The sequence below is a fragment of the Typopeltis vanoorti genome, chromosome 4, assembly GCF_054136105.1.
Source record: "Typopeltis vanoorti isolate ZY-2024b chromosome 4, IOZ_Tvanoo_1.0, whole genome shotgun sequence".
Classification (NCBI taxonomy): domain Eukaryota; kingdom Metazoa; phylum Arthropoda; class Arachnida; order Uropygi; family Thelyphonidae; genus Typopeltis; species Typopeltis vanoorti.
The window spans coordinates 158,765,045-158,781,625 of record NC_143552.1 but is presented as its reverse complement, the minus strand read 5'-3'; the positions used below and the strand labels follow the sequence as shown (position 1 = coordinate 158,781,625).

The window sequence follows — 16,581 nt, the reverse complement described above, 5'->3', positions numbered from 1 at the left end:
AAATTTGATCTTGTTATCGTGACTTCTAAATTATGCAGTGTAGCCAGTGATGGGATTCAGCCGGTTCGCACCGGTTCGGCAGAACCGATACCTAATTTTTTGTTGAGTTCGGCAAACTGGTTGTTAAAATGGCACTTGTAATCAGGGTTCTCTTTAAGGTGGGCACCTTGGCAGCCACCCAATGTGGAAATCACAAATTTACATTCCTTACTCTTTTTTAACGTTCATCTGCGCAACAGCATATTCTAAGCACCCGTAGTAATGTTCATTCCGTCCATAGGTGAAAAATATTAGATGGAACTATGCTTGTAATATTTATTTATTCATTTCATAAAACTTGTTATACCTTTGATAAAATACTACATTTTTATTCCCTCGCATTTGTTACTTCAGTAAACAACATATAATATAAAGAGAAAGTGCTAAACAACCAGGAGGTGACATGCTGTCATTTGTTTCGGCTTTGTGTTACGCCTAAAATTCCCATGAGATATTATGAGTGTGCTGGTGTTCCCTGATTGATAAAACCAATAGGAAGCTAGGACACAATGAACCGATAGAAATATAGATTTCAAGGGTTATCTTATTGCCCATTTTGGAAGCCGTGGAAAAACTGAATTCCACAACTTTCCCATAACAAACAGGTTTGTCGTACACGTTATTCTATCGTATTTAAACTGCATAGCCTATGCCATTTATTAATTCAGCAAGAAATTTTCGTTTAGTATCAATAAAATGAAGAAATGTATGTTCTGACTGATGTTTATCAATAATATAAGCACAGTGCTTTGTTTATAAAAGTTTATGATATGACCACACGTGGACAGAACCAGTAAAAATATTCAAATATATATGCACATCTCTGCTCCTGCTCTATAATATATTAAGATAAAATTTTATTTTATTGGTCTTGGATGGTGCAAAACATTCACAAGCACAACCACTCCAACTTGAAGAAAGCAGCATGTTAATTATTGAAATAATTAAACAATAACTCCAAAATTGAAAATAGTCTTCCTGAATGCTAGACAGTGCAACAATATAACAATTTTAAAGAAAAATATGGCAGACTGGTAATTGCTAACAAAAAGTTAAGTTGTGAGTATTGTGCAAAATAATATGACTTTATAAAAGAGAAAAGTGTTCATGTGTCAAAAGAATGGAAATGTTTTCAGATTGAGGCATCAGGGAAAAATAAAGAGATACAACAAGCTTCTCTAAGGAAAAAATGAATGAACATTTTTCATCAAAAGTTCATAACATTTGTAAAGAGAACTTAAAACAATGTGAGCAGGATTCAATAACAAAAGTAATCGATACGATGAATGAAAAATATTTAAGTACTACTTGTAGAGTATTTAATACAGTTTACAGCCTGGCAAAAAGATGTAAACCATTTTCAGATAGAAGTGCAAATTAAAACTGGATTAGATATGGGAATAGGATTACATTCTCATAAAACTGTTGTGAAAGTAGTTGATTTCATTGCAAAGGAAATTAAAAAAGAAATATTTAATAAAATTATTGAAAATAATCTGAAAATATGTTTGATTATTGACTAAGCTTCAACAATATCCTGAAAACCAGTTATTATATTTTTCTTAAAAGTTGAGGATTCAGTTACATCACCAACAATTTTCGTTGAACTAGTTCAATTGGAAAAACAAGATGCGGAGATAATATGTTCTTCAGTTATAGAAAGTTTAAATGATCTTGGGCTTACTAAGAACTACCTAGAAAAAAATTTAATAGGATTTTGCTTCGATGGTGGCAGCGTTATGCTTGGGAGAAAATCTGGAGTGAGCACTAGGATTGCAAAAGAGTTTCCAAACATAATAATATGGTGCTGTTTAAACCATCGCCTCCATCTTGTTTTAGATGATTCGATAAAGAAAATAAAGCAAGTAAATCATTTTAAAATATTTATTGATAAGATATATACTATTTTTCATCAATCCAATAAGAACCAAATTGAACTTTCCAAACAAACACACAGCGCTACTACATCACTATTTTTATTCAAATAAAAAGTACTTAGGTATGGCTGCCCGTCTTGAAAATATATATTTTATAACTGATTTGGCATTGATGATTGATATTGTAAACGAAATTTCTCTTCTTTCAAATCCACTGCAAGCAAGAAATATAGACATAATAAAGGCTGAAACACTCATGATAAGATCTATTAAAGCATTTCAAATGCTTGGAGAGGAAAAGGGTCCTTATGAAAAAAAAGTTGATGAATTAATTACTTCAGAAACCTTCAAAAATATAAAATTTGTAGAAAATCATCGATTTCTCGGGCTTCCTCGGGAAAGACTTAGAAAACATCGTAACGAATTTCACAATCCATTAGTCTTTGAAAAAAAGACTAATGGATTGTGAACATTTAAAAGCAAGTTGTAGCCAATTTCAAGATAGGAATAAATTACAATTTCTCAATTTTTTGGAGCCAGATTACTGGAATATTGAAAAAGTACTACTTCCATGGAAAGCAGCTGAAGAGCAATTGCTCGTATTTAATGACATTTTTAATTACCAAATTGATATTAATGATTATCGAGATTTCGTGGAAAATGTTTTAAAAAATTCCCAGAATTATGCAATTCCTGAAAGAGTTCAAATAGCTAAAAATATTGTCAGAACAATTGCTGCAAGTTCAGCAGAAGCGGAAAGGGGTTTTTTAAAGATGAACATAATATGTTCAGAGAAGAGAAGTCGCCTAACTGTTTCTAATATAATATATCAAACACAATGACTATTAGTCTAATCAGCCTACCTCTAAAGGAATGGGATTCTACTCCTACAGTGAAAAGATGGTTAAGGATAAATCACACAGCCGATGATGCTCAGATAAAAGCGAAGAAAATTGCAAGCGAGGACGCCAAGAAGCAATATGGAAATATCTTAAATAACAGTTTTATTGTTTTTTTGTCAGGTATTATTTAATTTTTTTTCATTAATCTTTTAAAACTCTTTCTTATAACATAATCTAGTTTTGTGTACCTCTTTTATTGTTCTTATTTAACTGTATGAAATAATAAACTACCTTTCGGTATATTGTTTATTTATACTTAAAACAGTCATTAGGGCAGTGAACCAGTTGTTAAATTATTTGAATCCCACCACTGAGTGTAGCCACTTTAAAACTTTTATGCCTTCATATTAGAGCATTCACATTACAGATTTCTCAATATTTACTCCTTCTTACATTTCTTTTGAATATTTGCTACTACTGTTTTATCACTTTATCTGTCGCTCTGGCATTTGACAGTCTTTCAAAGTAATTACTCTAGACATCCAGAATTATTCCTGTACAGAAGAATTCCTGTACACCCCTTGAGGATAAATGGCAGGAATTTGATGATGATGATGATGACATCCAGAATGTATTTAGCTTTAATTTTGAAAGCTAAAGTCTGTCATTTGTAATTCCTTTTACACTACTCTTTCCTCTATTTCTTAGCTTTTTCAATAGTCACCTAGGACATTTTGCTACCTTCATAATATTTATGTTCTCATCTGAGAGCCTTTCCCTTTTATTTGTTACCTATGTTTTTCTCTATATTTCCTGACAGCAGGTGTTGACGTACTTGGCAAGAACTTTCATCATTTTTTCTTTTCTTGGACTGCCTTAAACTTCTTGAGAGGCTACAGTGTTTTCTTCAGATGTTGTCACTGAATCTACATGAGGTGGTTCTTGTTTTCAAAGTCTTTCATTTTTTCTCTAATAATATTTGTGCAATTGATTCCACAATTCACTTCTAAAAGTCTTGACTTTGATTCTTTTTAATACTTTCATATATAATGTTTTTTCTGAGTTATTCTATTCATTTTTATTCTACTCAGAAATGAATTGTGATAATTTCTTACTTCATATAACCTGTATATTCTTGTATGCTGAATGAGTATAAAAATATCACTGCCGACAACAATGAAATCAAGAAGACCTTTCCTATTTCTTGTGTATTTTCTCTGTGTGAATTCATGCACATCTTCATGTTACAACATGGTATTAGTAATAACTAGTACCTCCCAAATAGAAATCCAGCAGATACCTACCAGTATTATTAGCTTACCTCTTTTCTCTAAATTTTCCCAAATGTTTCTATATGTCAGGTATTAATTTTCTGCTCTGCTGTTAAGATTTCTAGCAAGAACAAGCCAGTTTCTCTAATGACTTGAAAAATTCTTCTCCTTCCATAATAGAAACTCTCTGTGACCATATGCACAATTATTATTATTATTATTATTAACATCTCACCTCCATGGAGTCAGAGACTCATTCTGGGAGGTACACGTTATTGCACACAATGCTCATCCAACCATTCCTTAAACAGATTCAATGTGTCTACATTCACAACACACTCAGGCAATGCATTCCACTCACCAACTACTCTCCATGCAAAGAACCTGCTCCTCATCCCTCTGCTCATCCCCCTCCTTATACAATTTCCAGCAATGGCCTCTTTTTCTACTCCCCTCTCCCATTCTATGAAAAATCTCCTCTTTGTCAACCTGATAACAACCCTAACCAGCTTATATGTCTCAATCATATCCCTCCCTCCCCTCCTATTCATGAGGCTTTGCAGTTTACATTCTCTGAATCTGTCCATGTACCCCATATTCCAAAGACCACTAACCACCTTTCTGAATCTTCTCTGGACCTTTCTAATATATCCTCATCACCATGAAAACCCAGAGACCAAATCGGTGCACAATAATCCATATGGGGCTTGAACAAGGCCTTATACAATGGCATCATAACCTCTTTCTTTCTGCATGTTAGGATCCTCTGCATCATTGCCATTATCTGAAGTGATGTCTTCACAACTTGTGCAATGTAGCCCTTGAATTTCAGGTCCATGTCCACCACCACCACTCCCAGATCTCACATCTCTTCTACCTCCTTTAAAGTTTTGCCACCAAGTATATACTTTGCATCTCATCGTTGCTTATCAAATTTCAAAAACCTTACACTCTGCATTGCCCTTCTCAATTTTGCATCATCTGCAAACAGCTGCATATCACTAGTTAAACCCATCCCAATATCACTAACATACAAATTGAACAACAATGGTCCCAAAACTGACCCCTGCAGCACACCACTGGTGACCTTCCTCTTTCAGGATACTGCACTGCCATATACAACTTTCTGATACCTATCTAACAGCCAATCACTGATCCAACTCAGAAGTCTGTTATCCAATCCTATCTGTTTTAATTATTTAATAGCTTGTCACAGTGTATCAAACGCTTTTGCATAATCTAAGTACACCACTGTAGATGCATCACCCCGTCCAAGGTATTTGTCACCTTGTTATATTACATAAGTAAGTTATAATAAATTTTTTACCTTGGGGATATTGTATATTAGGATAACCAAGTTATTTAATAAACTTGGTTATTTTAACTCCTAATCCCAAGTATGCAAACAATTAAGTTTGCGCCTGAAACAAAGTTCAAGTCTAAAGATGATACAACACCAGGGCAACTCATTGTAAAGGTGGTTATCCTAATAAGTAAGTTAGTTTTATTGTCAAATTCTGCATTTTGAAATTGTTAGTACATTTATCTCTCAATCATCAAACCATAGATCACAGTAGTGGGAGAGCAATTTTTCCAGTTGGAATAATTGAAGGGTTAGATAAATTAAGGTCATTTTACTTGATTCTGTATGGTTTATTGAATGTTTGCTCATCTGTCAGATAACTGAGAGATCACTATATTTATAATACAGTTATTTATAATTTTTTTTTAGGTTGAAGTGGCCTATTTCTCATTTCCTTTTGATCTTCATTTATCTTATAAAATGGAACCATTGTCTGTCAGCCAAAGTAAGTTTGGAGTTTCATTTTTAAGTGTATTTGGAAATTCGGAATTGTATTTCATCAGTATAATATATTGATGAAATCCAATTACCATATGATTTACCAGTTTAAAATAGCAGACATCACTCTCAGCCAGATTACTTCTAGGCTTCTTTTTGAAGTTGCATTAGTTAAATTAAGTGCTGTCTGATTAATATTCTAATATTCTTCATCTTACCTTAATTCTTGCTAACAGCAATGATGTAATGTTTTTTTCTTTCTCATCTGTATCTTAATAATTGATATAATTTTTGTCCTTCTTATTATGCTTATTTTTATTTTATTTTTATTTTTACTATAATATATATATATATATATATATATATATATATTAGTTTGAAAAAATTAGTTTGAATGACTATAATACTGAGAATAAAAAGAATAAAGTTTAATGCCGAGATACTACTAGTTTCGTCGAACAAAATTCAACTTCTTCAGGTATCAAAGACAAAGAATTATGTAAAATAAGAGAGACATAATAAAATTACATCAACAGAATTAATATAAAAGACCAAAGTACAGTTTAAAATAGGAACGTGTGCTGGAATTCCAATTAAAGTTGACTACATGCGAGAGTTGTCACGAGAGCGCCAGTATTGGACAGTGGCAATGTATGCATCAGAAAGATTGTAGCTAAGGCTGTTGTTTATATGGGATGAATCAAGAGATATTTCTTTAGATTCAACTATCTTCCTTTCAAGCTCATCATAACACCAATTAATATTAGAAGTTTGTTGCCAGTCTACGAGGTGTTGAAGGCTTTCATCCGAGTTAATAGAGTAGAGAAAATGGCTTGAGAGAGAGCACTGGCCCAGGTCCTATTGTAGGAAATGTCTCTTCTGTGTTCCTCAATACGTAAAAGGATAGATTTAGCCGTCTGACCGTAATATGATTTGCCACATTCACACAAGATCTTGTAGACTCCTGGATATTGGAGAGGGAGATGTTTTATTTTAGGTCTACTTAGTATTGATCGAAGTTTTGGAAACATAGTGAAACAAGTTCTAATGTTGAATTTCCTAAGAATTTTTGCCAGTTTTGGGGAGAGAGAGCTGATGTATGGTAAAAATATGAATGCTCTCGGGGAAGAAGAAGAATCTTCAATAGTAGGAGAACGACGGTGAGAGATAACTTTATCAATTTTCTTAAGAGAGAAACCATTGTCAACAAAAGTCCTTTTTAGTAAATTAAGCTCTTTTTCAATCCAGGGTTGAAATAATTCCAGATTTCTGCAGAGGGTAGTAATGGGAAGAAGCATGAAGGTATCTGTCTGTGTGTGTTGGTTTTCTAAAAATAGAGATTTTGATGTTATCAATGCATCTTTTAAGTCCAAAAAGGAAAGACAGTTGTTGGATTCCAGTTCATAGGTGAAATTGATATTCTCATGAAACTTGTTGAGATGATCTAGAAAAATATTGAGGTTATTTAAACCATGTTCCCAAGGGATATTTCCCAAACTTTGTTCCCAAGATGAATACATCATCTATATAACGGTACCAGATTTTGGGTTTCAGTGTAGAGGAATTAATCGCTTTTTCTTCGAAGTCTCTGAGGAATATATCAGCAAGAATCGGAGAGCGTGGACTGCCCATAGCCAATCCTGAGTTCTGTTTGTAAATCTTATTTTCAAATTTGAAGTATCCTAAATTTACACAGTGAGAAAGTAAAGAAAAGAATTTCTTGGATACTTTGTTCTTGAGAAAATTGATAAATTTATCTCTCACCGTCGTTCTCCTACTATTGAAGATTCTTCTTCTTCCCCGAGAGCATTCATATTTTTACCATACATCAGCTCTCTCTCCCCAAAACTGGCAAAAATTCTTAGGAAATTCAACATTACAACTTGTTTCACTATGTTTCCAAAACTTTGATCAATACTAAGTAGACCTAAAATAAAACATCTCCCTCTCCAGTATCCAGGAGTCTACAAGATCTTGTGTGAATGTGGCAAACCATATTACGGTCAGACGGCTAAATCTATCCGTTTACGTATTAAGGAACACAGAAGAGACATTTCCTACAATAGGACCAGGGCCAGCGCTCTCTCTCTCAAGCCATTTTCTCTTCTCTATTAACTCGGATGAAGGCCTTCAACACCTCGTAGACTGGAGCAAACTTCTAATATTCATAGGTGTTATAATGAGCTTGAAAGGAAGATAGTCGAATCTAAATAAATATCTCTTGATTCATCCCATATAAACAACAGCCTTAGCTACAATCTTTCTGATGCACACATTGCCACTGTCCAATACTGTCGCTCTCTCTCGCATGTAGTCAACTTTAATTGGAATTCCAGCACACATTCCTGTTTTAAACTGTACTTCTGTCTTTTATATTAGTTCTGTTGATGTAATTTTATTATGTCTCTGTTATTTTACATAATTCTTTGTCTTTGATACCTGAAGAAGTTGAATTTTGTTCAACAAAATTCAACTTCTTCAGGTATTAGTAGTATCTCAGCATTAAACTTTATTCCTTTTATTTCTCGGTATTATAGTCATTCAAACTAATTTTTTCCTAACTTTATCTACCAAGTAAATATGCACACCAATATATATATATATATATATATATATATATATATGAAAAAGCTTTAATGACTGATACTGAGAGATAAAAAGATGACATGATATATTTGAAAAGATACTACTAGTACACTAGTTTTGTTGAATTGATCAACATCTTCAGGCATCACAATCAAAGAAATATATTATTTTTTATTAAAACACTTAAGGAATAGAACAACGTAGTTAAGGATATAAATTAAATTAAACTTTAATAAATATTTTTCGATATTTCGGCAACGTCACATTGCCATTTTCTAAAGGAACTTACACAAAAAAGTTACGTGCACGTAGGCACTACAACACAGAAACTGGGAATGAAGAGATGAAGCTATTGTTCTCCTAACAGTCCTGATGGTGCCCTCTAGCGGGCTAAGTAGGTGTTCTTGGCCATTGGGCTGAAGGTCTGCAGATGTAGGCCTCCCAAATTTGGGGCAGTCGCATACAACCAAATTTGTTGAGGTTTGGAGAATTTCTTAGGGCTGAGGCTGATTCCATAAAGAGTCTTTCAAATTTGTATTTGCTACGGTGTATCACTGTAGCTTTCTTCCACCGTATTCTGTGGCGTGTATCCAGAGCATGGTCTGCAAGCCCAGAATGACTGTATTTGTGAAAACGGATGTAGTCCTTGTGTTCCGAAATTCTGATATTCGCTGTCCTGCCTGTTTGGCCAAAGTAAGACAGTTTACAACTGCAAGGGACCTGGTAAACACCAGGTAGGTCTAGGGGAAGTGGTTGGTCTTTAGTGGAGCAGATAAGGGATGCCAATTTTCTGTAAGGTTTGTAACAGGAGGTCAGGTCATGCTTTTTTAAGATTTTGGTAATCTTTTCCAAGGTGCCTCGGATGTAGGGAATGATGATGGATTTAGAGTAATCCTTGTTGTGGGGGGGGGGATCTGTGGTTTGTAGGTTCTAATATTTTTTGGATTTTTTTTTTTGGGGGGGGGGGAGCCATTGGCTGAGAAAGTGTTGAGGATGTGATTTAGTTCAGTGTTTAGGGCCAAGTCATTTGAACAGATTAGTTTAGCCCTGTTGTATGGTGTTTTCACTACTCCATATTGTTGTGAGGGGGGGGGGGGATTGTTGGTGAATGTATCTGCCTGTATGGGTGGGTTTTCTGTAAACTGAGAAAACCAAGGATCCATTAGGCTGGCAGGTGACTAGTGTGTCTAGGAAAGGGAGGCTGTTGTTTTCCTCTTTTTCCAGAGTGAATTTGATTCTGGGGTGTTGGTTGTTTAAGTGTGTTAAGAAGGAGAGAAGTGTTTCAGAGCCATGTGGCCAAATAGTGAACACATCATCAACGTAGCGAAGCCATACAGTTGGTTTTTGTGGGGCAGAGGCTAAGGCTTTTTCTTCAATGCCTCTGCCCCAAACAATGGCCAAGAACACCTACTTAGCCCGCTAGAGGGCACCATCAGGACTGTTAGGAGAACAATAGCTTCATCTCTTCATTCCCAGTTTCTGTGTTGTAGTGCCTACGTGCATGTAACTTTTTTGTGTAAGTTCCTTTAGAAAATGGCAATGTGACGTTGCCGAAATATCGAAAAATATTTATTAAAGTTTAATTTAATTTATATCCTTAACTACGTTGTTCTATTCCTTAAGTGTTTTAATAATGCATAACCAACGTATAAGCCTGTCCACGAGAATCAAAGAAATATATAAAGAATTACAGAGACTTAAAATTGTAATAACAGAACAATTTAAAAAAGACAGTAGCATGTTTGAAAACAAAATGCAAGCTTGAGTTCCAAACAAACGTATACTACATGCTGTCGCGAGTGTGGCAATACTGAACTGAGGCAACATTTGCATCAGAGAGATTGAAACTTAGGCTGTTGTTGATATGAGAGGAATCTAGAGAAATTTCTCTAGTTTCGACAATCTTTCTCTTAAGTTCATCATAGCACACGTGGATGTTAGAAGTTTGAGTCCAGTTCACATTGTGTTGGCAGCCTTCGTCTGAGTTAACTGAAAAGAGAATGTGGCTAGAGAGAGCGCTGGCTCTAGTCCTGTTGTAGGAAATATCTCTATGGTGTTCTTCCAAACGTAGAAGGATGGATTTGGCAGTCTGGCCATAGTATGGCTTTCCATAATCACATAAAATCTTGTACACTCCTGGAAACTGAGTTGGAAGATGTTTCTCTTTAGGTTTACTAAGTATTGAACGAAGTTTTGGGAGCTTAGTGAAGCAAATTTTGAAGTTAAACTTTTTGAGAATTTTTGCCAGTTTTTGTGAAATAGAGCTAATGTAAGGCAAAGAGATGAAGGCTCTGGGGGTAAGAGGGATCTTCAGAAGTAGTTGAGTGACTGGGGGAAAGAAATTTGTCAATTTTCTTAGGAGAAAAACCATTATTAATAAAAGTTTTTTTTTAAGAAAAAGGAATTCATTTTCAATTTCTGTTTCTTCTGTAAGTAAAGATTTGGCTCGGTGAGCTAAGGTGGGAATAATACCAACAAAAATCTATCCCCCACAAAAATTTGGTATTATTTCCACCTTAGCTCACCGAGCCAAATCTTTACTTACAGAAGAAACAGAAATTGAAAATGAACTCCTTTTTCTTAAAAAAAAAAAATTTTTATTAATAATGGTTTCTTTCCTAATAAAATTGACAAATTTCTGTCCCCCAGTCACTCAACTACTTGTGAAGATCCCTCTTCCCCCCAGAGCGTTCATCTCTTTGCCTTACATCAGCTCTCTTTCACCAAAACTGGCAAAAATTCTCAAAAAGTAACTTCAAAACTTGCTTCACTACACTCCAAAACTTCGTTCAATGCTTATTAAACCTACATCTTCCAACTCAGTTTCCAGGAGTGTACAAGATTTTATGTGATTGTGGAAAGCCATACTATGGCCAGACTGCCTAATCCATTCTTCTACGTTTGGAAGAACACCATAGAGATATCTCCTACAACAGGACTAGAGCCAGTGCTCTCTCTAGCCACGTTCTCTTTTCAGTTAACTCAGACGAAGGCTGCCAACACATTGTGGACTGGACTCAAATTTCTAACATCCATGTGTGCTATGATGAACTTGAGAGAAAGATTGTCGAATCTAGAGAAATTTCTCTAGATTCTTCTCATATCAACAACAGTTTAAGTTTCAATCTCTCTGATGCACATGTTGCCTCTGTTCAGTATTGGCGCACTCGCGACAGCATGTAGTATACGTTTGTTTGGAACTCAAGCTCACATTTTGTTTTCAAGCACGCTACTGTCTTTTTTAAATTGTTCTGTTATTACAATTTTAAGTCTCTGTAATTCTTTATATATTTCTTTGATTGTGATGTCTGAAGATGTTGATCAATTCAATGAAACTAGTATACTAGTAGTATCTTTTCAAATATATCATGTCATCTTTTTATCTCTCAGTATCAGTCATTAAAGCTTTTGCATAATATTTCAACGAGTAAAAATAAATTCTGAAAATATATATAATATAGTCATATGGTAAACACTATAATGCACATCCTTTATTTTTAGACATACCAACATTGCCTCATCTTTTTGTGGAAGCAGTGTCTCTTGATTGGTGGGACCATAGTCGTGTCGAAGGTTATGGATATTGCACTGTTCCAATAACTCCAGGTAAATTATTTTTGCAAAAATAATTTTACAATTAAATTATTTTTAATGAACAAAAAACTTTAATATCAAAATGAATTGAAAAAGAAACAAATTGCTCTTTACTAAAACATATCTTAGAATCAAGTTTTCTAGTATGAATATTCCAAATGAACATTTCCTTGTACATTTTTGCAATAAGATCTGAGAACAAAAAGAGCCTCTCTTGTTCCCAAACCGTTTCTAAAGCTGAATTGGATATCACTGATGGTGTCTTCACATTTTCTGTATATTTCTTTTTGAATTATTTTCATTTTGAGAACATGACTCATTAGGCTGATCATTCTATAGTCATTACAAGTTTTTGCATTTGCTTTTATAGGTAACATGATGAAGGTCGACTGTAACCTGTCTTGAGGGATTATGCCTGTATCGTATATCTTATTAAATAGCTTTACTGATATATTAATGTTGTCACCTTCTAATAACTTTGCTATTTCTGCTGGTATTCTATCCGGGCCTAAGGCTTTACCATTTTTAGCTGAGTTTAGTGCACATTCTACCTCTGATCTTAGAATGCATGGACCTTCCATATGTTCTATGAGTTCTGTCTGTTATCAGTAAAGAGTTCTTCTATATATTTCACCCATTGTTGTATTTTGTCATCCTTTTCAGATATTATTTCTCCCATCTTGTTTTGAAGGATACAGAATTGTTTTTTCTTAAATATACCTGAGGTTTCTTTCAGCTTTTTGTGTAGATTAAAATTGTCGTGCTTTTCCTGTAGAATTTCTATTTCTTTACATTTTTCATTCATCCAGATTTCTTTTGCTTCTTTGATCTTACATTTAATAATTTTCTGAACCTCTTTATATTTTGTTGGACTATGATTTTTATATGATCTGCATTGATCCATGAGAGAAAGAATTTCATCAGTTATCCAATCTTTCTTTTTTACTGCTTTATTAGGACACGAGGTATTGGTACATTTCTCTATGAAGACAGATTTTAATTTGTCCCATGATTCATTCATCAACACTCATGATGTCATCATTCTTGATTCAGATCTTGATTCAATTTGTTTCTTATCTCTATATTTTTTAATTTTCCTAAATTTTTAACTCTGCCACCAGTAGGTTATGATCAGAAGCAATATTGCACTAGGATAGATTTTTGTACTCTTTATAGAACTTTGAAATTGTTGATTAATTACCAAGTAATCAATTTGGTTTCTGACTATATTCCCATTATTATCCTGTGGTGATTGCCAAGTATACAGCCTTCGGGATGGTAGCTTAAACCATGTGTTTGTGATTATTACTTGTGGCATAACAATAAAATTCTTTTGGATTGCCTTTCACCTGTGTAATCAATTTCTTTTCATATTTTGATTTAGCTATGCACAATACTTGTACTTTTCTGGCCTGCACTTTATATGTTTTTTTTACCTAACTCTCGGTTTAAATCATTCAACTCATTTTACAATATGTATTTCAACCGAGTCAATGAATCGTCATACATACATACATATATATATATATATATACCATTTTTTTCTGTGTATAAGACGATACTTTTTTCTAAAATTTTTACACCAAACATTGGGGGTCGTCTTGTGCACGGGGGGAACTGCTGGTACCTTGTTTCCGTGAACAGGCTTCCGCCAATCACTAGACTTTGTTAACTCTGTCAGTTGACGTCATCGGTGGCTGATTCTGAATAAACCAATCAGAACTCTGAAAGCATTCATATGTCTGCAACTCGTTGGCAGGGTAATTTAATGCATTAACAATATTTTGAGCACTATCCCATAAAAATGTCTGAAAATAAAAAACAATGAAGAAATTGATATGCTTGGAACTGAGAGTGCTGCATAATTTCATAGTATGTATCTTAAAAATATTACCTAATTACTAAATATACTTTGAGTATTTTAAAAAATATCAAATGTGTTCTATTTTATGTTTATAATATCTATTTCTTAATTTGAGTTCGAAAAAGTAAGGTTTGTCTTTTACATGGGGGCATCTTATACACAGAAAAATATGGTATATATGTATATGTTGTATATTTCTATATTTGTAGTTTTGTATGCAAGATTTGTATTAGTATTTGTATCATTATTATCATCATTATGGCTCCTCCAAGGAGTTTCTGGATTCATCTAGGAAGCAGAAGAGATTTTCCATCTGATAGCATTAGGTGACATTCAAAGGTCACGTTGCAATCGTGGCAGAGACTACACAGCACACTGTGTCAGTGACAAGGACACTGATGAAGAGATATAATGACCTTGCAGTACTATACAGTGTCTTGATTTGCACACAGACCATATATGGACTGTGTGCAAATTTGATCATATAGTTTCCATTGTAACAAGGATACTATGAAATGCCCAGAGACAAGTGAGTAAGGCACAATCAGGGCTGTGCAATGTTAGCTATAGGAGAGTTGAAGAATTTCCAAGTTGGATAGGTGGGAAAAAATGATATAATAGTGATTTAAAGTTGATGAGCAGATTTCATAATTAATACTGAAGGTATTATACATAGAGTGGATGGCAACTAGCAGAATGAAAGACTATCCTTAGATACTATATAAAGGTATGGTGAAGGAAAAGAGAGTGAGGAGAGTAGATTTGGTAGAAGTTCTAACACATTTGGTGACATTCAAAGGTCACGTTGCAAGTGTGGCAGAGACTACACAGCACGCTGTGTCAGTGACAAGGACACTGATGAAGAGATATAATGACCTTGCAGCACTATATAGTGTCTTGATTTGCACACAGGGAATCGTCGCTAGAGGGCTACATGGTGTGTGTGTGTGTTTTCAGAGAGCTCCCGAAAGCTAAGTATAATTTTGAGTGAAAATGGAATATTGGTTTAAATTTTAACATAGTATTGTTTATTTTTGATAGCTTGTTGTGTCTGTGTGATTTTGGTGTGAATTCCGTTTTATTTAACTTAGTATTTTAACTATACATTTCATAGAATAGCACATGGCGCCAATGCAATGTAAGATAATGGCATCCAAAAATATGACGCCTTTGTTCAAAAACTGTAATGTGAGGGAGTTTATTCAATGTGATGTGTGTGTAGGATGTATGCATTCCCGAAGGAGGCTGGAGTTTGGATGGAAAGTGATAGTGGTGGGAGAATGTGCAGAAAGTGTAAGCAAAGTGAGGAATTGAAGTATTTGTCAGGTCGTGAGATAGTTATGGTTGAAGAAAGCCAGAATGTGAGTGAAAATAGTGGCTTGATAGGGAATTGCGATGTTGTACAAGATGGCAATGAGAGTGGTGATCAAAGAGAGAGTGAAAGCAACTATACAGAGAGAGAAAATGGTTTAAATGATAAAAAAAAATGAGGAATTATTTGTAGGGAGTGAGATCGCTAGGTTGCACGCAGTGATACACAGTGTGCAGCGAAAGTTGGAGCACCTGCAAAACTCTTTCCAGAGTGTCTCGGCTAACGGAAATAAACACGTGCTTGAATGGAAAAATAAGCGTAAGAGTGAGAGAGTTTCTGAAATGAAGGAAAGAGTGTTGTATGGTGACTCGTTATTAAGAGGAGTGACAGATGTGAGTTTAACTAAATCGTACTTACCGGGTGCGAAATTTAAGGATGTAAGTGAGAGTATTAGAGCGCAAAAACAGAGGGTGAAAGAATTGATAGTTGTGGCGGGTATGAATGAATTGAAAGGAGATAAATTTTTTATGAGAGAGGACTTGAAAGTATTGTTAAAGGTAGCAAAAGAAAAGAGTGACAGAGTTAGGATGGTGAGTCTGTTGCTGCGGTATGACAGAGAGGAGTTTAGAAGGAGGGCCATAATCGCAAATGACTTTATGCGCAGGTTATGCAGACGGTGTGGTGTGGAATCAGTTTGATGGGCAAAAGGATTTATACAAGATGGATGGCCTGTATTTGAATGGATTTTGTTGCTGAAGTGAAAATGGATGTGCAGAACCAGGGAAACTAGAACTACCAAGAAGGGGGGGGGGAGTGGATATGCAGACATCAGTGAGACAGTTGAGTGTAAGAATGTACATAATGTACCCGAGCCAGTACTAAGGACAAGAAACCGGAATGGAATAGTTAGAATAATGCATCAAGATAGGGGTGGGACAAAGGGACCTCTGCATTTCATGTATGCTAATGCCAGGAGTATTAGGAACAAGAAGGAAGAATTTTTGGCCTTGATTGGCTCTTCCTGGCCACAGGTTATTGGCATTAGTGAAACATGGCTGACGGAAGATGATATAGTTAGTGGGATAGAATGTGTAGATTATAGTGTGTTTAGGAGGGACAGAGAGAATAAAATGGGGGGAGGGGTGTTATTGATGATAGCTGATGAACTGCAGCCAAGGAGAATTGAAGTTGTATTGCAGGATAGTGAAAGGAGTTCATTTGAGGCTATTTGGTGTGAGATTGAGACCGGCAGAACAAAATATATAGTTGGGTGCTGCTATAGACCAGGTGATGGAATAGATGGTGGAGATAGTATGCATAAACAAATTGATGAAATGAGTGGAAGGAGGGTAATTATTATGGGGGATTTCAACTATGGTAACACTGATTGGAAGG

At 34.9% G+C, this 16,581-nt stretch overlaps 1 protein-coding gene across 4 annotated transcripts in view; it reads left to right on the top strand.

Annotated features, from left to right (window-relative positions):
- Nucleotides 1-16,581, top strand: part of LOC150107791 (tectonic-like complex member MKS1) — a 289,973-nt gene that overhangs the window by 204,026 nt on the left and 69,366 nt on the right. For all 4 annotated transcript variants that reach the window (XM_090391544.1, XM_090391542.1, XM_090391543.1 and 1 more), the window contains 2 exons: nt 5,762-5,837; nt 11,918-12,022. In XM_090391544.1, coding sequence (XP_090247670.1) covers nt 5,762-5,837; nt 11,918-12,022 — 181 coding nt within the window. The remainder of the gene's footprint in view (nt 1-5,761; nt 5,838-11,917; nt 12,023-16,581) is intronic.